The sequence below is a fragment of the Castanea sativa genome, chromosome 7 (genome assembly GCF_040712315.1).
Source record: "Castanea sativa cultivar Marrone di Chiusa Pesio chromosome 7, ASM4071231v1".
Lineage (NCBI taxonomy): Eukaryota > Viridiplantae > Streptophyta > Magnoliopsida > Fagales > Fagaceae > Castanea > Castanea sativa.
In genome coordinates this window covers 43185972-43211875 of record NC_134019.1, presented here as the reverse complement: position 1 = coordinate 43211875, position 25904 = coordinate 43185972, and the positions used below count along the sequence as shown (strand labels likewise).

General features: G+C 34.2%; 1 protein-coding gene and 1 pseudogene across 1 annotated transcript; both read left to right on the top strand.

Annotated features, from left to right (window-relative positions):
• The first annotated feature begins 827 nt into the window (after positions 1-827).
• LOC142644612 (monooxygenase 2-like) lies at positions 828-7499 on the top strand (annotated as a pseudogene).
• Positions 7500-20217: 12718 nt separating this feature from the next.
• Positions 20218-21137, top strand: LOC142644508 (secreted RxLR effector protein 161-like). Its single transcript, XM_075819097.1, has 2 exons — positions 20218-20366; positions 20804-21137. The coding sequence occupies exons 1-2, from the start codon at positions 20218-20220 to the stop codon at positions 21135-21137; spliced, it is 483 nt and encodes a 160-aa protein (XP_075675212.1).
• The last annotated feature ends 4767 nt before the right edge of the window (positions 21138-25904 follow it).

The window sequence follows — 25904 nt, the reverse complement described above, 5'->3', positions numbered from 1 at the left end:
TTGGATGGTGTAAAACATGAGTTTTACACTCTATCCTTACCAAATTTGGACTCTTTCTATTTTTGTTTTGTTTTGTTTGTTTGTTTTTTTTAAGGGGACATAAGGGAACTAATTTATACACCACTTGTTACATGATTTGCGGGTAGATTAATAACAATAATGATTTATTAACATCCCAATTATTGTTAGTTCTTGGGGTCGAGACAAATTATCCCATTAAATAAAGATCAATGTACACCACTAGCTACATGATTTGCATTTGAGATAGATTAATTATAATGGAGTAATAATGAATTATTAACATACTATCATTATTAATTACTGGGGCCCAGAAAAATGGATCCTCAGAGGAATCAATCTTATCTCAAAAAAAAAAATCTTATCATACCAAAGAGTTCTTTGTGTTTCTTGGCTTAAGCGACATCTATTGAGCTCTCCACGTCGGTGGTTTGGGTTGAAAGTGAGGTGATGGGTTTGAATTTTGAACAAGTCTAATCTGTGGGCTAAGTCGATACAATATATCCTGTAAAATAAATAAAAAGATTTGTCCATTTCTATTATTGTATCAATAATGTAACAAACACAATTAATTCCACAATATTTGAAATGAGTGATTATGATTAGTGTAATATTTTTTTGTACTTTAGACTTTAATTATGTCATGCATGATACGTGAATGAAACTTTCATATTGCCTGTCATTGTCAACTTGTCCTTGTTGTTAGCACCATTGTCATAGTTATAATAAACTTAATGTTGCTCTCATTATTTATTTATAGATCCACTACTAGTACCTTTAGATCCATTCTACTTCTTTGTGTCCTACTATTTTCCCATCTTGGGGAAAAAGAAATCCCTTTACCAAATTCCCCTTCCCCTAAGAAAAAGAGCCAAAATAACATGGAAAAAGTAGAAGACATTGTGATTGTGGGAGCTAGAATTGCTGGCCTTACAACTTCCTTAGGACTTCATAAGTACTCTATCTCTTTCTTTTATATATATATATATATATATATATATATGCATGTACTGCATTTTTTTAATCTTTGGTTTGATGTTTTAAAAATGTTATTCAGCTTATATATGTACAGTTTTTTAAGTCCTTTTTTTTCCTAAGTAACACATTAGAGGGATTAAAATTCTTGTCTCCTAACAATGCAAATATTTTGAAGGTTGGGTATTCGAAGCTTGGTATTAGAATCCTCACATAGTCTAAGGATCACTGGATTTGCCTTTATAGCATGGAGAAATGCTTGGAGGGCATTAGATGCTGTTGGCCTTGGTGACTCCCTCCGACAACAACATAAACAGTTTTATTCGTAAGTAGACTTCTTTCTTCGTTAGTGCCTTTTTTTTTTTTTTTTGTGGTAATATATAAGTGAAGAATTCATTGAGAAGTAGCAAAAACAAGCTGAGTTCAAATACTGTGAAATTTTTTTACTATAAAAGTGCAATAATACAATCATATATATGGACTATCAAAAACCAGAAACTGTTGGGTGCTTTCCAATTTTGTAAGAGCTTTAGCATATGAGTTAGTTTAATGATCAATCTAAGGCACTAGCCACCAACACTTTCACATACTCATGGGTCCATATATCGTGACGACTCCATAAGATACCACAAATAAATAAAAAAATTATGATTTATTTTATATTTTATCAATTGCAACTAATTTGCAAACATAATATTTTTTTTTATTAATTATTATCAAGTAACCAAGGTTTTAAATTGAAAAAAATTATACTTTATGTTCCAATTGGTGGAATATAAAAAACACTACGAATGAGATGGAAAAAGATTTATATTCAGATACGACTTCACCCACTTCTTGTAGTTGAGTGAGTGATAGATAATTACATATTTCCATCGCCATTTGAAGGCTACGCAACAGGAGGGAAAAACATTTGAAGGCAAAACCTTTTCTGTAGCTAAGATAACCTAGAAAAATTGACATTAATTTCCCATATAAATTACAAAGCTTGGAAAATATATAAAATTTTAACTTGCGGAATTGTTTTACGTACCATTGTTTCATTGACAATACAATGATTAGTTGTTGGTCCAATGATTAATTGATGGTTCATATTAATGATTAGCTATGAGATGTTCTAGTATTAATCACTAAAGGATGCTGTCTCATTTTTTATATTAGAAAATGGAACTGACCTCCCAGCACAGCACAAATACAAATGAAACTGACCAGCAGATGATTGTATGCAGGAATGTGGCCACCTCTACAATTACAGGACATCAAACCACAGCCATGTCATTTAAAGCGAAAGGAAAACTGTAAGTCAAAGCTCTACTTATGGTTATAGTGCCCATATATCATGCAAGTTAAAACCTGTTGTCTCTCTCTCTCTCTCTCATTGATAGGGATGACAACATTTTCCTACCCTACCCAACTCGGGGTTTTCCTTACCCATCCTAAATGTGTGTATATATAAATTAAAATTATTTATATAAATTTTTTTATTGATAATATATAATTACAAATTTTCGAAATAATCATCTCTATTATTAATTTCACCGCCAACCCTTCTCTTCTCTCTCATCTCACTTTCCCACATTGCACTAACTTTCTCAACCTGAAAGAGGAGACTAGAGATAGGGCATTCATAATCCTACCTCATCTTGTCTCATTGCCAACCCTACCCATTGTAAGGTATAATAATAAAGGATTTTTGGTTGTCTAGTGCAATCCCTCTTAGAACACCACCTAAGTAATATTAAAATTGAGTGCCATCTCTATTCTTTTGATATTATAATTCATAATTGAGACGTTTTATAAGCAAGCTCGAATAATTATTGTATGATGTGCAGTGGAGACCATGAAGTTCGTTGTGTGAATAGAAAGTTGTTGTTGGAAGCCCTTGCAAATGAGCTCCCAAGTGGCACCATTAGGTTCTCTTCCAAGGTAGTTTCTATAGAGGAATCAGGCTTCTATAAGCTTGTGCATCTTGCTGATGGAACTATTTTCAAGACCAAGGTAAAATCACCTGAAGTATTATTATTAACTATTTTATTTTTATTCTACTGGGACCATAATTTGGTGCAATAAATTAATAAAGAATATTGAGAGTTGATGGATTCATAAGAGCATGATCATTGGCTCGTGCGTTAGGTTTATCCAAATGCAATTTAGATAATACTGTAGCAAAAAAAAAAAGCACTAAAAACAAACCTCCAAAGTCCAACCCATTATGCATCACTGTAGAAAACATTAGATGTTGCTACTATATTCTCTAAAATATAAAGGATACTGTAGCTCACATGCATTTCTTTTTAAGCATTTTCTATATTTGATTTTGTCAATATCCTCTGGTCTCTAGCGCAGGTAAGCTTTCCCTTTCTCATCTCTTCTCTCTAAAACTATAGATTATCTTATTATGCGGTGTAAACTAAAGAATGTGAGGTAGGATGTGTTAGTGGTAAAGTGAAATAAATAGAGTTTTTTTAATGATGTGTATTTTTTTTTTATATAAGCCAACGGGAATGCCATAAGACCCTGTCTAAATTACCTAATCTTACAATCCATTTAAATAGCACTGGTGCTGATAAAGTGACCAGTGACCCATATTTTATATTTGAATTTTTGTCTTGTAGGTGTAAGCCAAGAGAGCAATCTGCTTTTTTTTCATACTTAAATCTATGCGTTGGGGGGTGGTGGTGGGGGAGTTGTAGTGAAACTTTCATGGGCAAGTAGATGAATAATTTGGCCAAAAGATGGGGTACTAATTTCATATAATAATAATAATAATAATAATAATAATAATAATAATAATAATAATAAGGTGGCGAGTTGTAATTACATCAACATCATTTTCATATTGACATACCATTGACAATATTTTAATTATACACTAATCACAACATGTTACACTAACAGTTGTAAAATATTATTTGTCTCTAAATTTATTAATATCCTAAATAACAAAACAAGATAATATTAGTTTTTTTTTTAATCTATATATAAAAATGTTTTCACAAGGTATCCCCACCTAGAAAATTGTACTCAAACTTCAAAAGGTGATAAGGTAATAATGAACACTTAGAATGTGTTTGGATAGTGCGTCCATGTCCACGTCCAGCGTCTGGGCTCCCTTTTTTTTTTTTATTTTTTTTTCCTTTCCAGCCGCAGTTGTTGACCAAGTCTTCCGTGAACAGTGCATTCGTGCACTGTACACAGACCCACAAATTTCACTTTTCAGCCACTTTTTCATTAAAAATGGGTCCCGCGGTACTATTCACACATTTTAAAATTATTTTGCTACAGTGTTTTCAGTTTTCAGCAATAAGTTCTATCCAAACAGACCTTTATTATAATTTACACTTACTTCCACTCCTTTGCGATTGTCTAAGCACATTGGAAAGAACAGAGTTTGGTTTCAAATATGTTTAGAGTTATATTTTCCAACTCATTACGTGTTGATTTATAGGACTATTATGTATATTATTCAAACAAATCACATAACTCATTAAAAAATAGATATATGATCTTTTTAATTGCCACATAATAGGTTTACGTAAAATAACTTTAAACATGTTTAGAGTCAAACTTTCTTCGATAGTAAAAAGCTTAAATGTGTTTGATGTTTTTGAATGAAAGGCATTGATTGGAAGTGATGGAGTGAACTCAGTGGTGGCAAAGTGGTTGGGCTTCAAGGCACCGGCTTTCACAGGGAGAGCTGCTGTCAGGGGCTGGATAAATTTCAAGTCCAATCATGGGCTTGAGCCTAAGCTCTTGCAATTCATGGGGATAGGCTTCCGATCTGGTTTTCTTCCTAATGATGATACTGGGTTTTTTGGTTTCTCACATCCCATGAAGGTGAGCCCCAAATCCATGTTTGTTTGATTGCACTTTACTGAACTATATATTGAGTTTGTGGGTTCCAATTAGCTCAACTGGTAAAGTCTCTAATGGTTGAATAAGAGATCTGGGGCACTGTTTTTAGAACTGGACCGGACCGGGAGGTCGGACCGTGAAAATCGGGAACTGGAATGAAAATCGGTTTTTTAAGCATAAAGAACCGTATTTTTAGTTAATTCTGTAAACCCCTAAAACCGGGGTTGGGCCGCACGAACTGGTGTCAAGAATCGTGCGGTCCAACCCCTTATCAATTTTTTTATTATTTATTATTTTTTTTATAAAAACAACTTAACGCAATTTTATTCTACTTAATTAAATTATCCATCTCTTACAATGAATAAAAAAAAATTTATAATAAAAATCCTTCAAAGATATTCAACTTTACTTCAAAAATTAATCATAAATTTTAATGTTTTCATGGTTATTATTTTATTTTATTAACTTTCTTATTTTATTATTAAATATATGCTTGAAAATCATTAAATTTTCCTCACATATATAGATATTTTAGTCAATTTTGCTATTTTTATAAATTTAATATCTATATTTTGGCTTTAATTAATTATTAAATTAATTATGACATCATCACCGTTCGACCCCGGTTCAACCTCGGTTCGACCTCAAAAACCTTGAACCTCTCCCTTTTACGGTTCAATGAACAGTCTGGGTTTCAAAACCTTGATCTGGGGCTCAATCCTCACCTACACCAAAAATTGATTAGTGTCTTAGTTTGATGATAAAGAGCATTATCAGTAGTGGACGCCATAGGTTAAAACTCTCTAAAAAAAATTATATATAGGGTAAATTACAAATTACACCTCTAAAGTTTGTGAGTGTTTAAATTTTATATTCTGAAGTTTCAGAATTTAGATTTTTACCCCCTTGAAGTTTAGGGGTGTTTAGATTTTGCACTCTAAAATTTCATAGTTTGGATTTTACACCCTAAATTTTAGGGGTGTTTGGATTTTACTCCCTAAAATTTGGGGGTTTTTGGATTTTATTCCCTAAAATTTCAGAATTTGGAGATGTAAAATTCAAACACTACTAAACTTTATGGGATAAAATTCAAATTCTAAAATGTTAGGGTAAAAAATCTAGATACTCCAAACTTCAAAGGGTAAAATCCAAATTATATATTTGTTGAGAAGTATAATAGGAAAAGATAAAGACAAATTTTTTGTTTTCTATTTTTTCTACTGTTGAGGTAATAGGTTGTAAATAGTTAAAAATAAACTAATGTTAGTGTTGGACCTAAATGAGAATTAATAAAAATTTAACAACTCAATAATCATTAAATATTTTGTGAAAAATATTGTTTATATAACATGACTCTTAAAATTTGGTGCATGTTTATTGGAAAATGTTTTCTAGTAATTTGAGCAAACATCCAGGTTTCGTATTTTGTAATGTGTAATGTATGTTTTTGCGCACAGAGGATGGAGCTATGCATCCTTAGTGTAGGACCGTTTTGAAATCAAGTGTCATAAGGATTATTGCGTCGTGCAATAAGGGCTGAGGTTGAAAGTTTAAAAATTAACTTTAATCTCAATCCTTGGATCACAATTTTTATTTTTTAAAATTAAAATTTTTTTTTTAATGTGTTTAACTTTTCTCTCTCACATGTCAAAGGCAATTGCACAGTGGATCTCAATCCATATTGGATCCATTTCAAGACGATTGGATCCATGGGTACCATTTCCCATGTAAACTTTTTTTTTTTTTGGGGCTAAAACAGTTTCCCAAATTACAATTTGTCCACTAGGATCATAGTCCATTGTTGTAGCATGATCACAATTTTTGTTCTTATTATATCTTGTAGAGAAAGAAATAGAAGATGACCCAGCTAAAATGAAGCAATTTGTGTTAAGCAAGTTAGCAAATGCACCTGATGAAATAAAGGCCATTGTTGAAAACACTGAATTGGATTATATTATGTTATCCCCATTAAGGTATAGACATCCCTGGGACCTTATTTGGGGAAACATCAGCAAAGGCAATGTTTGTGTGCTTGGTGATGCATTCCACCCCATGACCCCAGACATTGGACAAGGTGCTTGTTCTGCCTTAGAAGATGGAATTGTTTTGGCAAGGTGCCTTGCTAGGGCTTTACTCACGAAAGAACAAAGTGGGGAATCAAAAGAGAAAGTTGATTGTGAAAGCGAGCAATATATGAAAATTGAGATGGGGTTGAAGAACTATGCCAAAGAGAGGAGATGGAGAAGCATTGTGCTCATAACTACAGCTTATGTGGTTGGTTTTTTCCAGCAGGGTGATGGGAAATTAATCACCTTCTTAAGAGACAAATTATTGGCTGCATTCTTGTCTGGGTTGCTTTTGAAGAGGGCTGATTTTGATTGTGGGAAGCTTAGCATTTCTTGAATGCAGTCATATGCATATGCTTTGTATTATTGTTGGTATTTTTCACTTTAATAATTTTCAGTTAGTATAAGCTGAGAAACCTTCGCAGTGTTCATGCTTGTTTGGCAGTCATTTAAAAAAAAATGTTTTATGTATTTAAGTATTAAGGGTGTTGTGGGATGTTGTGTGATAATTGAGTGATGAATGGAAGAATAAAAGAGAGAGCACATACAAAAATTTACGTTGCTTGATCTAATGGCCTACATCCAAATGAGAAAACTATTGATGGCTACATATTATATGAAGCATTTGTATTGCAATGAACCCAATGTAGGATTTATATACTAGAAAATATTTGACTAACTTTAGGCTAACTATAGACAAAACTAAGGTTAATATACATGTTATACAAGTACTTAAGCTTATTGTAATTGGTATGGGCCACTTAGGCCATAATATGTCTAACACCCTCCTTTAAACATAAGGTGAAAGTTTAAAATTTTGGGAGATTGATAAGTTCTCATAGTATTAGAGCAAGAGGTCACTAGTTCAATCCCTTATATCCACCTTACCTCCCATTTAAATTTCTACATATTGGGCCTCCACTCAAGGGCAGCTTAGGCGGCCTACATGTAAATGGGGAGTATTGGATTAAATGATTAAATTTATTATTTCCTAGTAGTTTAAGCTTTTGGTACTTGTTTTCACAAAATCATATTTAGAAAACTATTCTAAAAAATTATTATTCAAAACAGTTTTATTATAATTCTCTCTCTCTCTCTCTCTCTCTCTCTCTCTCTCTCTCTCTCTCTCTCTCTCTCTCTCTCTCTCTCTCTCTCTCTCTCTCTCTCTCTCTCTCCTTATTGTGGCTTAAGAGTAGATAGAACATACTTGGAAGGCTAATTGGCGGGCCCGTTTATGATAAGCTCACGAGTATGAAGTTCAATTTTTAGTATACATAATATGATATGTTTATATGTATACATGTACAAAAATGACTTATGTAAACTTGATATTGCATTGTCCATGTTTGTAAACATTTTACAAGACATCAAATTGTTATTATTATTTATAATTTTCAAATAAATAGTCAATTTCTTAGTTATTAACTCAAATAATAAGTTCATAAACAAAAAAATATTATTTTAATTAAACCAAATAATATTATTTCAACAATAATTTAGTTTTTAACTATTCGTATGAAATTGAGAAGGGCTAACAAATTTTAATTGTGGTGTTTATTGTACATGAAAAAAGAAAATTTTAATCAAATAGCTCGTAAACAAGCTCAAACTTGTTAAAAAATAAAATAAAAATGAGCTACTATTCAAAATAAATATAAATGAACAATTTTAAAATTTTAATACTTGACTCAGCTAAATTTACTCACAACCTTACTTTGTTTGGTTAAGAGAATGAAAAATGTTAAAAGAATAGAAAATATATATATTTGTATTTTCTATTATTGTATATGTAGCAGAGAAGATAGAAAAGTAAAAACATAAGAGTTTTATTATTATTATTATTATTATTATTATTAAGTGCTTATATTAAAAGTAAGAGAATGGAAACGTGAGAGTAATTTTGATTTTTCATTTGAGCGTTTGGTTTACTGTAATGTGTATTTGATGTTATGCATATTACGGTAATGTAATATTAAGGTAATGTGACAGTAAAGTGTTTGGTTTACTTAATCTTGTCTAACATTAAAGTAATGCAAAATTACAAAATACATTATATCACCTTTTAAAATGGAGTAATCTTACATTACTTATGAGAGTATACAATAATTAACAATTGACAAAACTACCCTTACTAATAAATTTTATTTACAAAAGTATCCTAATATAAATTTATTAAACCCTAGCCTCTCTCTCATCCCATTCAAAGTTGAAACCCTAGCCCCTCTCTCTTCAGATCAATCCATGGCCGTTCCTTTCTCTCTGCTCCCTCCATCACAGACCATCATGGACGATTTTACTCCTCTCTCTCTCTCTCTCTCTCTCTCTCTCACTAGCTTTGTGAATTTTAAATTCCTTTCTTTCTTTCCTATCGCATCGTTTTCTCCGATTTGGCGTTGCTAGGAATCAAGATAAAGAGATCGTCGAATCGGAGCTGAAATCTTAACATTTGTGGTGGTGCAGGTGTGGGCTCGTGGAGGAGGTGATGAACGAGTTGGTTGGGAGCTTTGTCACAGTCGTTCATGGTGGTTTGTGTGGTGGTGGTGGAGGTCGGAGGATTTGAGAAAAAATTGTTTAATTTGTCTTAAATTTGAGTTGTTTGGTTTGTGAGAAAATCTGGGAAAGCGTTTGGTTTGTGAGAAAATTTGAGAAAGTTAAAATGGAATGTTGTTTGTATGTTTTGTGGTTATTTTATTATGAAATGGAGGATTGTAATTATTGTTTGGTTGATGAGAAAGTTAAAATGGAATGTTGTTTGGATGTTTTGTGGTTATTTTATTATGAAATGGAGGATTGTAATTATTGTTTGGTTGATGAGAAAGTGAAAGAAAAATTTTTTTTTTCCTTCTAATCTGAGTCGTATGGGTTGTTAGGTTGGGTAGAAAGTGGAGGGAAAAAAAAAAAAAAAAATTCATTAGTAATTTTTGGTTACTTATAAAAATGTTTTTATTAAATTTGGTAAAGTTAATTCAAGTGACATTTATGGAAATTAATCAAATAAATCAACATTACATTTTCGAAATGTGATGGGAATTTAAGTAATGAACCAAACATTGTAATGTTGCATTCCTTTAATCACATTACATGAATCTAGCATTACACTTGACATAGCATCAAGCAAACCAAACACCCCTTAAATTTTCTCTTGAATTCTTTCTCTAATTTGTAGAGATAAAAAGATATGTAGGCTCAAAAAGATAAACTCTCTTGACCCATTTTTCTCTCCCCTTAGGGTGTGTTTGTTTAGAGGTGAAATAGAGAAGATTGACAACTTTGGAGAGAAAATAGGAAGGAAATTTTTTAGCAAAAATGTAAAACTGACTCTCTAACTTTCACTTTTTGTTAATGTAGGGTTCCGTTTCATTTTTGTTAATGGCTGCTGTTAGACCCAATTTTTTTTAAATTCCGAATTAAAAGAAAATCTGAAAAATCTGAAAGAAAAAAAAAAAAAAACACACATTAAGGGGAACGTCGAATCTGAAGCACTTGAAGTTTATGCTGGCAGTCGAATCTGAAGCACTTGAGGCCAACGAGGCGAGAGAAACTTAACGAGGGCCTGATAATCGGAAATAGAAGCAGAGCCATCGAGATTAATTCGCTTCGCAACGTCGATCTGAGCGGTCTTGGGATCCTCACGTGAATCGGGATCGGAAGCGCTAATCGCTAGGCCTAACTGTACTTGAAACTCCTCCTTCAACATATTGAAATCCACCTCAGCAGCAACAACAACAACACCACCATTGGTAACTGTCTGATCACCCGCCGATGAAGACGAAGACTCAACGGCGCCGACTCTCCCCATCCCTTCGCTGCCATGCGCGGAGGAAGACAACTTGGAAGCGCTCAGGCTTTGACTCGGAGTGGGACTCAAACTCGGAGAAGGATGAGTCGACTTAGATGAGGTGAGTCTGTGATGGTCATTGATTCCTCCACCACCGATGTGAAGCTTTCTCAGTAGATGCTTCATTTTTGACATCGATCATCAATAACAATCTCAATCTCTCTTTGTTTTGTTTTGTTTTTTTGTTTGTTTGTTTGTTTGTTTGTTTATTTTTTTTTTTTTTTTTTTTTTTTTTTTTTTTTTTTTTTTTTCTCAGTGGAGCCCTACATTGACAAAAATTAAAAGTTAGAGGACTGAATTGACAAAACTGAAAGTTAGAGGACTGAAATGAAAAAAAAAGAGTAAAAGTTAGAGGGTCAGTTTTGCATTTTTGCTAAAACTTTTTTAAGTGTGTTTGGTTGAGTGGGGAGGAAGGAAAATAAATGATGGGGCCCAGGTGTTTTCTCTTTGGGCCCATCAACAAGTTTTCTTCCAAAAATGGAGAGAAAACTGAGTGAGAATAAATTTTTTCTTAGTTGACATAAATACTCATGTGCACATTCTTCAAGTTGTCTTTTTTTTTTTTTTTTTTTCCTGGCAGTAACATTGCACCTTCTTTTTTTGAGATATTATTTTTATTTTTTAATAAAATTGGATGATTGCTCTTTTTGTGATTATTTGTCACTTTTTTGGTTTTAATTAAGTATCATTCTTCAATAAGGGTATATAAGTAAAGAGAAATGATATGTTCACAACATTTATACAACATTTTTACAACAAATCCTAAGTGGCAGGATCTTACTGGTTGTTATTGTTGGGGCAAAAAAGTACTCTCAGTGTTACAAACAAAAAGGAGAGAAAATAAAATATTTTATATCCTCCCACTTTTCCATCCTCTCACCATTTTCTATCCTCCCACTTTTGCACTCCTTCAACTAAATGGACCCTTAATTTCTCCCTTTCCAAATAAAAGAAAATAACACTCTCTCCTATTTTCCATCCCCTATATATTTTTCACCATGGTCTACCAAACACACTTAAGGTATATTTGGTAACTGTTTTTTCACTTTATTTTCTGTTTTCAAAAACAAATTTTCTATTTTTGAGACTAAAAAACTTGTTTGAGAATCCAAAATGGACAGAAAGCAAAAATTGTTCTCAAAACTCAATTTGTGAAGGAAACTGAAAATATGCAAAAAGCTGTTTTTAGTTTTTAATTTTCAAAAATCAATGAAAACACTCATTTAATTTAATGAATCTATCATTTAATGAGTTAGCATTAGAGTTCAAATCCTAGTAACAACATATTTTAGTATTTTTTTTTTCTTCAAAAAACTATCTTTTTAATTTCAAGTAATTAAACATGTTTTTGATTTAAAAAACACAAGAAAATTGTTTTTTTTTTTTTCCTTTATATTCTCAAAAACAAGTTTTTGAAAATAGAAAACAAAAACTGTTACCAAACATAATCTTAAATTCCATTATTTTATTTATCGTTCATGGGTGCTATTTTCAACTTAAATCAAATTCTCGGTTGGCTTCCAAATTCAAACAGGCAAGTTAACTTTCGTATGTGCTTTCATTAGCAACTTCTCCTTGTTGCAGCATCATTGTCATCAATCAATTTGATGTTTCTGCCATTATATATAGGTCCACTACTGCTATCTTTTGATCCATTCTATCTTGGGGAAAAAAATATCTCATTACCAAATCTCCTTCTCCTAAGAAAAAGAGCCAAAATATCATGGAAGAAGTGCAAGACATTGTGATTGTGGGAGTTGGAATTGTTGGCCTGACAACATCTTAAGGACTTCATAAGTACCCTTCCTCTCTTTTTATATATATGCATATACTACATTTTTTTTAATCTTTGGTTTGATTTTTTGAGTCCTATTTTTTCCTAAGTAAAATAGTAGAGGGATAAAACTCTTGTCTCCTAACAATGCCAATATTTTGTAGGTTGGGTATTCGAAGCTTAGTATTGGAATCCTCACATAGTCTAAGGATTAGTGGATTTGCCTTTACAGCATTGACAAATGCTTGGAGGGCATTAGATGCTATTGACCTTTGTGATTCCCTACGACAACAACATAAACAGTTTTATTCGTAAGTACTAAGTAGACTTCTCTCTTCATTAATGCCTTTTCTTTTGGTGGTAATAAGTGAAGAATTCATTAAGAAGAAGTAGAAATAGGCTGAGTACAAATACTGTGAAAGTTTTCCACTATAAAAGTGCAATAATACAATCACGTGGACTATCAAAAACCAGAAATTGTTGTGATGTCGTGGAAGCTTGAAGAAAGCACACACGATACTCTTTGATGAAATAGAAACTAAACTATTAGTTTCTAGTAGTAAACCTCGAATCCACAAGGGATTCCTTGAATCCACGGGGGGTTCTTTAAATCCACAAGGATCCTTGAATCCACAAGGAGAAAGAGTCTAGAATCCACTAGAAAATAGAAAGACAAAAGTCTAAATTTTATTGATTGAATAATTGTTAAAAAACATGTACAGACTTAGGGGTCAATTTAAGGGCTCTGTAAAACATGACAGACAAGAAAATGTATTCTAAAATGACTCCTGATTAATACCTAACCATAACAGGAACCAAATTTGACCTAAAAAACATTAAAAAACACCTAAAAACAAGGAAATAAACATCCTACACCTATAATAATGAAAATTACATAAAAATAACAAAAATAACAGACTACGTAAATTAATTTGAAGATTCTATCTTACATTAGACCCCTCCACTTCAAAAAACTCGTCCTCAAGTTCATCTTTGAAATCTGAAATCTCCCATGTCAAGAAAAGAAAAAAAATACTTTGAATACTTCATCTTCTTTGTCTTTAAATCAAATCTTTCCACCCCGATAAAATCAATAAACCTTATTTCGGTGTCTCCCACCAAAATAATAGGAGCTTGAATGTTGCAATCATCTAACTTGACTTCATTGAGATCGTTGACATCTTCCTCTATAATTTCTTCCTTAATGGTCTCTACTATCTCAACCTTAGGATCTTTCTCTATAATAGGGTCTTCATTAATCTCCTCCACAATCTTGATTTCATGTTCTTCTTCTATAACAAGGCTTTTATTAATTTCCTCAAAATCTCTATATTTTCTTCTTTGACTTCTACTTATTCTTCAAGAAAAATATTTTTTTCAACATGCAATTCTTCCCTTAATGGTGGAATATTTGGCACTTTAAAATAATTCAAGTATGAATTTCTTGGCCAATAATGATATCTTGTTTTGTATACAACAAAAGTTCATCACAATCCAAAGGATAAAAATTGATAGCAAGCATCTTTTTCATCCTTGACCATGAAAAAATTTTGTGTTGACCTTGTTGGGTTCTATTAGATTGTACTCATTCCCACCAACGTAAGGCATACTCACTAAGCTTATACAAAGGAAGTCCAACTTTTCTCTCTTAAGAAATATTCTCAAAGTCAAATAAATCCTCTAGATCAAGTAGCCAATCAAAAAATTCTTCTTTTAAAAGATAATCATTAAAACTTGCAATTCTCTTATACGATCTATATGAAATTTGTTTACCAATAGGTTGCATATACGTTACGTCTCCGCTGTAGTTATCCCTATTATTTCCATTCTTCAATGGCGTCATCCTAGCACAGATATTTGTGAGTGCTTTGTACGTCACGTAATACTCGCTAAGTTATTCGTCATTGTTGTGATGGTAGATACCGTTTCACCGGTTAGCAATCAGAACAGGATAAGTCAAGGCTCTGATACCAACTGATGTTGCGGAAGCCTGAAGAAAGTACATACGATACTCTTTTTGATAAAATGGAAACTAAACTGTTAGTTTCTTGTAGTAAACCTCGAATTCACGAGAGGTTCCTTTAACCCACAAGGGTCCTTGAATCCACAAGGAGAAAAGGTCTGGAATTCACCAGAAAGTAGAAAGACAAAAGCCTAAAAAACGTGTACAGACTTAGGGGTCTGTTTAAGGACTCTGTAAAACTTGACAGACAAGATTATATATTCTAAAATAACTCTTAATTAATACCTAACCATAACAGGAACCAAATTTGACTTAAAAAAATTAAAAACATCTAAAAACTAGGAAATAAACATCCTATACCTAAAATAACGCAAATTACATAAAAATACCAAAAATAACAAATTACATAAATTAATTTGAAGATTCTGTCCTACATCATGTTGGGTGCTTTCCAATTTTTTTAGAGCTTTAGCATATGAGTTACTTTAATGATCAATCAAAGACACTAGCCACCAACACTTATTCACATACTCATGGGTCCATATATCATGAGGACTCCATAAGATACCACGAATAAAAACATTTTACGTTTTATTTTATACTTTACCAATTGCAACTTTTCACACAACATTTTCTCTTTTTATTATTATCAAGTAACCAAAGTTTTAAATTGAAAAAATTAAACTTTATGTTACAATTGGTGGAGTATAAAAGTGAAACACTACGAATGAGATGGAAAAGGATTTATATTCAAATACAACTTCAATAACCACTTCTTATTGTTGAGTGAGTGATACATAATTACATATATCCATCGCCATTTGAAGGCTACGCAACAGGAGGGAAAAACATTTGAAGGCAAAACCTTTTCTGTAGGCAAGATAACCTAGAAAAATTGACATTAATTTCCCATATAAATTGCAAAGCTTGGAAAATATATAAACTTTTAACTTGGAATTGGTTTTTACCATTGTTTCATTGACAATACAATGACTAGTAGTTGGTCCAATGATTAATTGCTGGTTCATATTACTAATTAGCTATGAGAAGTTCTAGTAATCACTAAAGTATGTTGTCTCATTTTTTATATTAGAAAATGGAACTGACCTCCCAGCACAGCACAAATACAAGAAAACGCACACCATGTAACTGACCAGCAGATGATTGTATGCAGGAATGTGGCCACCTCTACAATTTCAGGACAACAAACCACAGCCATGTCATTTAAAGCAAAAGGAAAACTGTAAGTCAAAGCTCTACTTATGGTTATAGTGCCCATATATCATGCAAGTTATAACCTGTTGTTACTCTCTCTCTCTCTCTCATTGATAGGAATGGCAACGTATCCCTACCCTACCTAACTTGGGGTTTTCCCTACCCCATCCTAACTGTGTGTGTATATACATTTAAATTTTTTATATAAGTTTTTTTTTAATAGATAATACATAGTTACAAATTAATTTCCAAAATAACCATCTCTCTTATTAATTTCACTGCCACCCCTTCTCTTCTCTCTCATGTCACTTTCTCTCATCAGTGTTGGCTTATTTTATTAAGAATGACAAAAATCAAAATGCCTTTGTCTGCCCCACCTCAACTTACCCCCACTCCCACATTGCACTAGGTTTTTTGGTTGTCAAGTGCAATCCCTCTCAGAACATCACCTAAGTAACATTAAAATTGAGTAATGACCCTTTCTCAAACTCCAATTGGTTATAATGACAATGTTTTTGTTTTTTCATGTATATACCCAAGAGTTTGATCATTGTCATTGGTGGACTTATATGACCAAAATTTATATATGATACTGTAAGGTTGAATTTATTCAACCATGTGTTGGCTTTATTTCGTGCCAAATTTGCTTGTAATTTAGCATTTCGAAACATTGTATTTAGGTGGGAATTATGTAAGGGTTATGTGTGAGAGAGTATGAAGAATTGATCAAGAGTGTGCATCAAAGAGGCAACTCGTGACTGGAGCTCACGACTGACTCGTGATTGGCCATCTACCAGAATCAGGCACATGTGTGGAGCATGCAAGAAGTTGAAGGCTCAGGACAGCTGGATCACTACAGGACAAAAAGTACAGTCTGGCCATTTTTTTTTTCTGGCGACTGGAACTCGCGACTCATCCCAGTCGCGAGTGACTCGCCAGAACACCCTGTTTTGCAGAAAAATGACTTTTCACATTTCTTCTCATACCCTACTATAAATACCCTTATACCCACAAAATGTAGAGAGCTTCCAGACAAAATTTTGAGAGAGAAACCCTAGAGAAAAATAAGATTGACTCATCCACAATCTTACACATTTGATTATTTAAATTCCTTTACTCTCACCCTCTCCATTGTCATACCCTTGAAAGGATCTTTAGCCAAATTCTTACCTCACCACATTCATAGCTGTGAGAAGGTTTTTGGTGCTTGGGAAGCAGTTCAAGAGAGAACCAATTTATTTGGTTGATGCAATGGGCTAATTGCGGGATCCAGTAAGCTAAAGAAGACAAGGTTAAGCGTAACCCTGTTGGAGCAAGAAGCTTGGAGGGCTTAGGTGCATCAGGTAGTTAGACTTGGAGGGACTATTGCTATTCATGTATCTCAACTGATTTTCTAGTGGATCATTTTACCGTTTGGAGGGCGGTAGAGAGGTTTTTCACCGAGTACTTCAGTTTCCTCTTCGATAACAAGTGCCAGTGTTATCTTGCGTTTGCTTCTCTCTATTCCTTACTCTTTGCTTTTAATTACTGCTAAGTTATGATTAAAATATGGCTTAGATTAGTTTGTGTATTTGGGTATTGCTTATATTTGTCTTTCTGCACATAATTGTTTGAATATAAGCTTGTGAAATAAAATTTGAATTTGGGGTCTAAACATTCACAAGTGTTTTACACACTAAGTGAACTTTCAATTGATATCAGAGTGGGTACACTTTGATGGATTTTTATATCCTTAGTGTGATCCGAGACCCCTTGTAGCTACGAATGATTGGAGCAAGAAGCTTGGAGGGCTTAGGTGAATCAAGTAGTTAGACTTGGAGGGTCTATTGCTATTCATGTATCTCAACTGATTTTCTAGTGGATCATTTTACCGTTTGGAGGGCGGCAGAGAGGTTTTTCACTGAGTACTTCAGTTTCCTCTTCGATAACAAGTGCCAGTGTTATCTTGCGTTTGCTTCTCTCTATCCCTTACTCTTTGCTTCTAATTACTACTGAGTTATGATTAAAATATGGCTTAGATTAGTTTGTGTATTTGTGTATTGCTTATATTTGTCTTTCTGCACATAATTGTTTGAATATAAGCCTGTGAAATAAAATTTGAATTTGGGGTCTAAACATTCACAAGTGTTTTACACACTAAGTGAACTTTCAATTGATATCAGAGTGGGTACACTTTGATGGATTTCTATATCCTTTGTGTGATCAGAGACCCCTTGTCGCTACGAATGAAGCTATGGAAAAGGCCATGTTGAATTGTGGTGCAAATGTTTGTGATAATGACTCTGACTATTTTTAAAGATTATGCTAACAATGAACTCCTAGAGTTATTAAAAACAAAGAAACATGCTAGAATGTTTGTTCACATGCTTAAGTATCTTGAACACAAGAACTATGTCTTACACAATAGTCTATGTGAGTCAAACTCATTGATTGAGAACTATAAAAGAAGAAATAGAATATTGTGTGACAAGGTTGATCACCTTAAAGAGAGAATTCAATCTAGAAAGAGAATAGAAAATGAAGATGATTCTCTCTTTAAAGATTAAGAATGCTTATCTTATGCTTGCTTGTTTGTGCACACCTCTTTGAAAGTATTCATTTCTTGTTTATGGTATCTTGATGGTGGATGTTCTCGTCATATGACAGGAGATAAATCTCTCTCAAAGAGAATGTTGGTGACTATGTGACATTTGGGGATGGAAGCCATGCTCAAGTTCTTGGAAAAGGGGTTATTGGGGGATACCGGGGCTACCTTTATTGAAAGATATATATCAAAGGGCTTAAGGCGAATCTCTTGAGCATCATTCAAATATGTAATGAGGAATTTCTTGTTCAATTCTCAAAGAAAGGGTGTGTGATCATAAATGACGTAGAGATTCAAGTCTTGGAGGGATATAGGACCACCAATAGTTGTTATGGAGTGGTTCCTACACCAAATATCTCTTGTAGGAGTGCCCGAATCGATGTGTTGGAACTTTGGCATCAAAGACTCGGCCATGCAAACTTCAAACAAGTGGTGAAAGTGTCCAAACTTGAAGCCGTTGTGGGGCTTCCAAAATTTGGGAAGGTGGAGAAGACTATTTGTGGTGCTTGTCAAATGGGAAAACAAAAAAGGCGAGTCACCAAAAGGTGAATGTGATCTCTACATCATGGTTCTTAGAGCTTCTCCATGTTGATTTAATGGGGCACACAAGAATGGAAAGCTTAGGAGGAAAACAGTATATTATGGTCATCGTTGATGATTTCTCAAGATACACATGGGTGGAATTTTTTAGAGAGAAATCAGATGCATGTGAGAAGATGAAGACTCTTTGTAAAAAGCTTCAAAATGAGAAAGGTGTACCAATTGTCAAAAATGAGAAGTGACCATGGCAAGGAGTCTGAGAATGCAAAATTTGAGTCCTTTTGTGAGAAGAATGGGATCAAGAAAGAGTTTTCAGCTCCTAAAACTCCTCACCAAAATGGGGTGGTCAAAAGGAAGAACCGGGTGATTCAAGAAATAGCTAGAGTCATGCTACTCAACAAGTAAATTCCTCAAAAGTTTTGGAGGGAAGCCGTGAACACCTCATGTCATATTGGCAATACAATATTCTTCTGAGTGGGAACAACGAAGACCACATATGAAATTTGGAATGGGAAGAAGCCAAAAGTAAAATACTTCCAAGTCTTTGGGAGTAAGTGTTACATTCTAAATGATCGGGAGAACCTTAGAAAATTTGATGCAAAGAGTGATGAAGGTATCTTTCTTGGGTACTCAACCACTAGCAGGGCATATAGAGTCTTCAACAAGATAACAAAAACGGTGATGGAGTCCATGAATGTAGTTATTGATGATGCCATAACAAACGTAGCAAATGATGATAATGGAGAAGGAACAAGTTCCAAAGAAGATACCGCAGAGATTGAAGCCCAAAATGTTGAAGTGGAAGAACGTTCACCAAAATGTTGAAGTGAACTCTATAATGGAGACAAGATCGTTGTCTAGATCCTTAAGCCCTCTTACTCCTCCGGAAGTTCATCCTCCCATCTCTTGGAATGATGAAGTGTCCACCTTAAAGAGGCCACCATCTAGAGTAGTTAAAAATCATCCGAAAAGTAACATTATCGGTTCTTTAGAAGAAGGTCTTTGTCTTAGAAAAGGGAGCATGCTTGTTGTAAACCATGTTACTTATCATTGCTACCATGCTCAATTTGAGCCAAAAAGGGTAGAAGAAGCTCTTCAAGATGAGAATTGGGTGGATTCAATGCATGAAGAACTGAATTAATTTATGAGTAATGACGTATGAGAACTTGTCCCAAGGCCCAAAGACACTCATGTCATCGGCACCAAGTGGATTTTCAAAAACAAGACCAATGAGGATGGTGAGATCATAAGAAGTCTCGGTTAGTGGCTCAAGGTTACACTTAAGTGGAAGGAGTAGATTTTGTTGAATCCTTTGCCCCCGTGGCTAGACTTGAGTCTATTCGCATCCTTTTGTCTATTGCATGTATCATGGACTTCAAACTCTACCAAATGGATGTGAAATGTGCCTTTCTCAATGGTTTCCTTAATGAAGAAGTCTTTGTTGAACAACCCAAAGGCTTCCAAGATCCTTACTTCCCGGATCATGTTTTGAGATTGAAAAAGGCACTCTATGGATTGAAACAAGCACTGAGAGCATGGTATGATCGGCTTACAAGTTATCTCTTGGATAGAGGATTTCAAAGGAGATAGCCGACCGAACATTGTTTGTAAAGAAAGATGAGAACTATCTCCTTGTAGCTTAAGTGTATGTTGATGACACATTGTTTGGAGCCACCACAGACGCCCGTGCTATAGAGTTCTCTGAAGAAATGAAGAAGGAATTCAAAATGCGTATGGTGGGGGAACTTACATTTTTCTTGGGTCTTCAAATTAAACAAAGAAAGAATGGTATATTCATATCTCAAGAAAAATATGCAAGAAATCTTGCCAAGAAGTTTGGACTAGATTCCAAAAAGTATTCCTCCACTCCCATGAGTTTATCTACCAAGCTTAGTCTTGATTCTTCTGGGGTAGAAGTAAGTCCAACTTTGTATAGGAGCATCATTGGAAGTCTCCTATATCTCATTGCAAGCAGGCCGGATATTGCATTTAGCGTGGGAGTATGTGCTCATTATCAAGCAGCCCTTAAGAAGTCTTACTTGACAGTTGTGAAGAGAATCATATGCTATATTAATGGCACTCCCGAGTATAGTATATGGTACTCAAAGGACTCTAATGATTGTCTAGCCAGTTACTCGGATGCAAATTGGGCAGGAAGTGTTGATGACCGAAAGAGCACTTCGGGCAGATGTTTCTATCTCGGAAACAATCTTGTATCATGGATGAGTAAGAAGCAGAACTCAGTATCTCTATTTACAGCTGAAGCCAAGTATATAGCTGCTGGGAGTTGTTGTACTCAAGTTCTTTAGATGAAGAAACTTCTTCATGACTATGAGATTCCTCAAAAAACGATGAGTGTGTTTTGTGACAACACTAGTGCCATAAATCTTTCCAAGAATCTTGTTCAGCACTCAAAGTCCAAGCACATTGAGATTTGCTATCACTTCATCCATGATTTGGTGGAAGATAAAACTGTATGTCTTGAATTCATTCACACGGACAACCAAAAGGCGGACATCTTCATCAAACCTCTTGATGGTCCTCGGTTTGAATCACTCCATAAGACCATTGGTGTCGGTATCATTCCTTGAAACTCATGTGTGTTGTGTGTTTTACTTATCTATCCTGAATTGTTATATATGTGTAAAGCACACACTACTTTTTTGGTAGCACTTCATGTTTTTACTTTTTTTTTTTAAAGGCTTTGAATGTTTGTTTGTTTTTGATCCTTCTATAAAGATTTAGACCCCTTAACACAATATGTTTAACCTAATATTTAGCCAAGTTTATTAACAAATTTGTTAATTAAAACTAGGTTAAACTAAATGTGTAAAACTAATATAATGCGGAAAATAAAAAGAAGACAAAGATTTGATGACCCAGGAAAACCAAACCGGTAAAAAACCTAGGGAGGATTTAACCTAGCTATTCTCAAGGTAAAACAGATTCACTATGAAAGAATTGAAGTTTGTACAATAAGAATTAGACCACTAACATCCTATTGCTACCTCGAGTAGAAAACTTACTACCACGACCCCATGATAGCTCCAAGTTCACGGACTACTTCTTTCTTTGATCTGCAGCAACCACAAGTTCATCTACTTGTGACTTGAAGACTCCACTCAAAGGTTTAAGATCTTCTTTAAAGTTCTTTATGCAGCAACTGAAATAACCATCAAGTTCTTGATGTGAATCTTGATCTTGATACTTCAAAGTGTGTGTATGAAGGTAAACACCTCTAGATCTTACAAAAAATTTAGCACACAACTTATCAAAAACTCTAGAGAGCTTTTGGGTACAAAACTCTAGATCTACAAAAGAGGCACTCACCTCTCTCTCTCTCTCTCTGAAAAGCCTTATAAAAACGTGCTTAGGGTTTCCTTTATATACTAGAAGAAGTAGATCTGAAACCCTAATCCTTAATGGGCTTGAACTGCTCTTTGGGTAGACTTAAAATTCTGCAGATACGTGTTTCGATCGGTCGAGCCTGTTTTTCGATCGATTGAACCAAGCAGATTCTGAATTCTTCTTTCTACAACTTGTATGTTCTTGAATCTTGACTTGAATCACCTTGAGCATTGTCTAATAATACCTATAGACTCTAGAATCTATATCTAGACAAGTTTGTGTTCACGATTTGCCAATTCTCCTAAACTTTTAGAACCTAACACACTCTTTACTTGCTTTGTGTCAAAAATTCAAAAATACATAAAAAGTATAAAATCCAAAAAGTTTGATTGGCATTGTTGTGTTTTGTCAAATGCATTTTTAGCCTTGTACCTTCATACTAATGGTTTTGTGCATTAATGAGCTTAGCTTGTTCTTTATGCACTTGTATATTTGTGGGAAAAATCTTGACATCTATGTGATTGTTGTAAATAGATCTTCAAACTTGTCAAGAATGATTAGTCGATAGTTTTGTTGATCTTGAGACATGCGTAGACTTGTGCCTATATCTCTTCAACCAATGTCGAATCTCGAAAAGAGATAAATGAGCTTCAAAAGCCGTTGCACATACTAGTATTTGACTAGGAAAAAGGGAAAGCGACATGTACTTAAAATGTATGGTGCCAAAAGCCAAAGGGTTACTCATCAAATTGAAATATCAAAAATTTTAGGCATCGATCTCAAAATGAGATGTAAAGATAAAAAAGGATCATAAGAAAAAGAGCCAAATGAAAAGCTACTCAATGTAATCAAGTTTATGTGGGAGGTCATATATGTTCATGCCTACAATTGAGATAGGTCACTTTGCTTAGTGCTAATTATGTATGACTTGCTTGAATTGATCATTGAAGTTTCACGATAGACTAAGGACTATCTCACACTTGATACCCACCCACATCACACATGTCTATGTTCAATGAATGCCTTATTCATTTGTGTAATTGTACTTGATTAATTGTGATGTACATGCTCAAGCATATGTTGATAAAAAAAAAAAGAAGATTTTTGAGTATTTTAGTTGTTTTTGGAAAGTGTTTTTGTCAAAATTCTCACAAAAATCCAAAAATTTTCAACTCTGCCTTTTGGTGACTCACTTGCGAGTTGCGAGTTTTCAAGGCCTCCGTCGCGAGTTTACCCAGACTATTTTGCAACTCACTGGCGAGTTAGATTTCTAATCGCGAAAAACGCTTAGAAATTTTTTCAAAAACTAGGTTTTTAGAATTTTTGGTGACTCAATGTTGACTTATTCGCGAGTCACAAAGTCATCCAGAGGACTTCAAAATTTGGCGACTCACTAGCGAGTGGAGGTCCTAGTTGCGAAAAAGACTTGGATAAATTTTTCAAAATCTGGGTTCAAGGGATTTTGGTGACTCCCTCGCGATTCAGTTGAGTCACGAAAATCACGTATTTTGCATAAATAAGGTTAAAACTTAGACAGTTTTTCAAAATCTTTTCAGTTTCTCTCGCATCACGTGCATACCTCTTTGTCTTCTCTGCCTCTCCCTCTCTCAAAACCTCCATTGTTGCTTCAAAAACTTTCATTTTCATCTCAAATCTTCACTCCAAATCTCTAAAAATGTATGGATTTTCACTTGTTTTCACTTTATTTCCAGTTTATTGCCTTAGTTTTCATGGATTTGTTGTTTATGTTGAGATATTGATTTATGGTTGATGTATGTGGGCTTTTGATGTTTTTGTTGAAATTGGTTTATGGATTTTGTTGAGTTTGATAGTATTATGCTTGTTTTTCATGCTTTCCATGTTTTCATTACATGTTCATGCATTATACTATGTTGTGTTGTGATGTGCATACCATGTTGTTGACAAAATGTCTTTTAGATATTTTTGCCTGTATTTTTAGACTCCATTGAGTACAAAAAATTTAGGGATAATCATGTTTCCACGTTTGGAACAACTAATAATTATGTGTTTTTGCACTTTGCCCTTGCTTGTTTTCATGCCTTATATGCACACTTTTTCATTATGATGCGCGCGCACACACACACACACTCACACACTCTCTCTCTCTAACATGTTGTATGACTAATGCCATGATTATATCATGCTTTGATGTTTAGCATCTTAACATGTTCATTTTTTTTTTGAATTGCTCTTTAAATTTCAGTTTTTAGGGTTTAATTCGTAGTTTGTTTTGTTTGGTACTAACTTGTTGCTAATAAAGCTTGTTGCTGTTTGTGTACATCTTGCTCTTTGATTTTCATAATCTCTGCTTGAAGATGTCTCCGTTCAAAAAGTCGGCACTAAAAAGAGGAAGTAGCAAGGGGAAGGAACTGGTCATTGACCTCAGTAGTTTCTCTCCGAAGTCAAAGAAAACTCGTTCCTCAGCTGGAGTTTTTGATGACACCAGATTCAGATCATATGCCGCTTATAAATCATATTTGAGCTACTTCCAAAATGCCCTCATGGTAATAGAACGTTTTGTTGAGCAGGGCACTCTCCTTGATACAAACATTCCCAAATGGTTTGCTTCTAACGATTGGAGGTACCTTTTGTCAAATCTTGAAGATCCTTATGAAGAGCTTGTGAAAGAGTTCTTTGTGAATGCTATCTTTGATTGGGAAGAGCTGCGGTGTTGGGTAAGAGGAAGGGACTTCACTATCACGCCTTCATATCTTGCTATCATTCTGAACATCAACCGACCAATGTTTGCAAAACTATTGGTTTATGATGACATGGACCCGAACCTTGAAATTTTTCGTGAAGCTTTCGGAGAAAATTTTGAGGTATCCTCAAATGGGAAATGAATTGGTCTCTCATCTCTATCTCCTGAGTTGAGATTGCTCACAACAATAATGTTTCATAATCTTTATCCTCTCTCGAGCATCGGATATATGAATCTTGGTCGGGCTCTATTTTTTCATGACTTGATTATCGATGAAGAAATTGATGTATGCTCTCATATCTTTGAAATTGTCTTCCATTTTGTTGTCTCATCACAAAGATATTGAAGCTAGAAGGAGTATCCACAATGGAAGATGAGTTTCCTCATCCTAAGCAAAGACCAATCAACATTAGCACTCTCAATGCTATAACAAGCCGTGTCCGAAAGAATGTCAAGCAAGAGAGTAATGCTCCTCAAGGTGACACAAGCTCAAGTTCACACTCCTATGATGAGAAGTTGGACAACATCATGGCTTCCGTGCAAGAAATTAGCACAAAATTGTCCGGTCTCACATCTATCATGCATTCTCAATACACTCAATTTGAGACAAAGTTTACCTCTCTCCAAACTCAGTTGGATCAAATCCAAAGGAAGCTAGAAGAATATGATGACTAGCTATTCCATGACAAAAGGGGGAGATGGTGTTCATGAAAAGGGAAGAGCTATGATAGGGGGAGAGAGCTAAATCAAAGGGGGAGCAAGAACAATCAAACAAACCACAAGGATTTTTCTATTGCTATTTTAGTTTATGTTCATATTTCATCTTTTAAGCTTATGTTGTGTACTTAACTATGTTATGATACTCTTTTTGTACCTTTGCTTATGTACGTTAGTACTTTTAGTTAATGTTTTGCATTTACTTTAGTACTCTTGTGCCCTTGTTGGATCTTGTATCCTTGGTGTAATTCAAACGTAAATGCTTCATGCTTTAGTGTTCTTGCATCGG

What these genes read in the sequence shown, in the direction of transcription:
- LOC142644508 (XM_075819097.1), top strand. Translation starts at nt 20,218, where the DNA reads ATGGATGTGAAATGTGCCTTTCTCAATGGTTTCCTTAATGAAGAAGTC. An exon ending in AAACAAGCACTGAGAGCATG is followed by an intron (nt 20,367 to 20,803) that starts GTATGATCGGCT and finishes CATTGCAAGCAG; the next exon opens with GCCGGATATTGCATTTAGCG.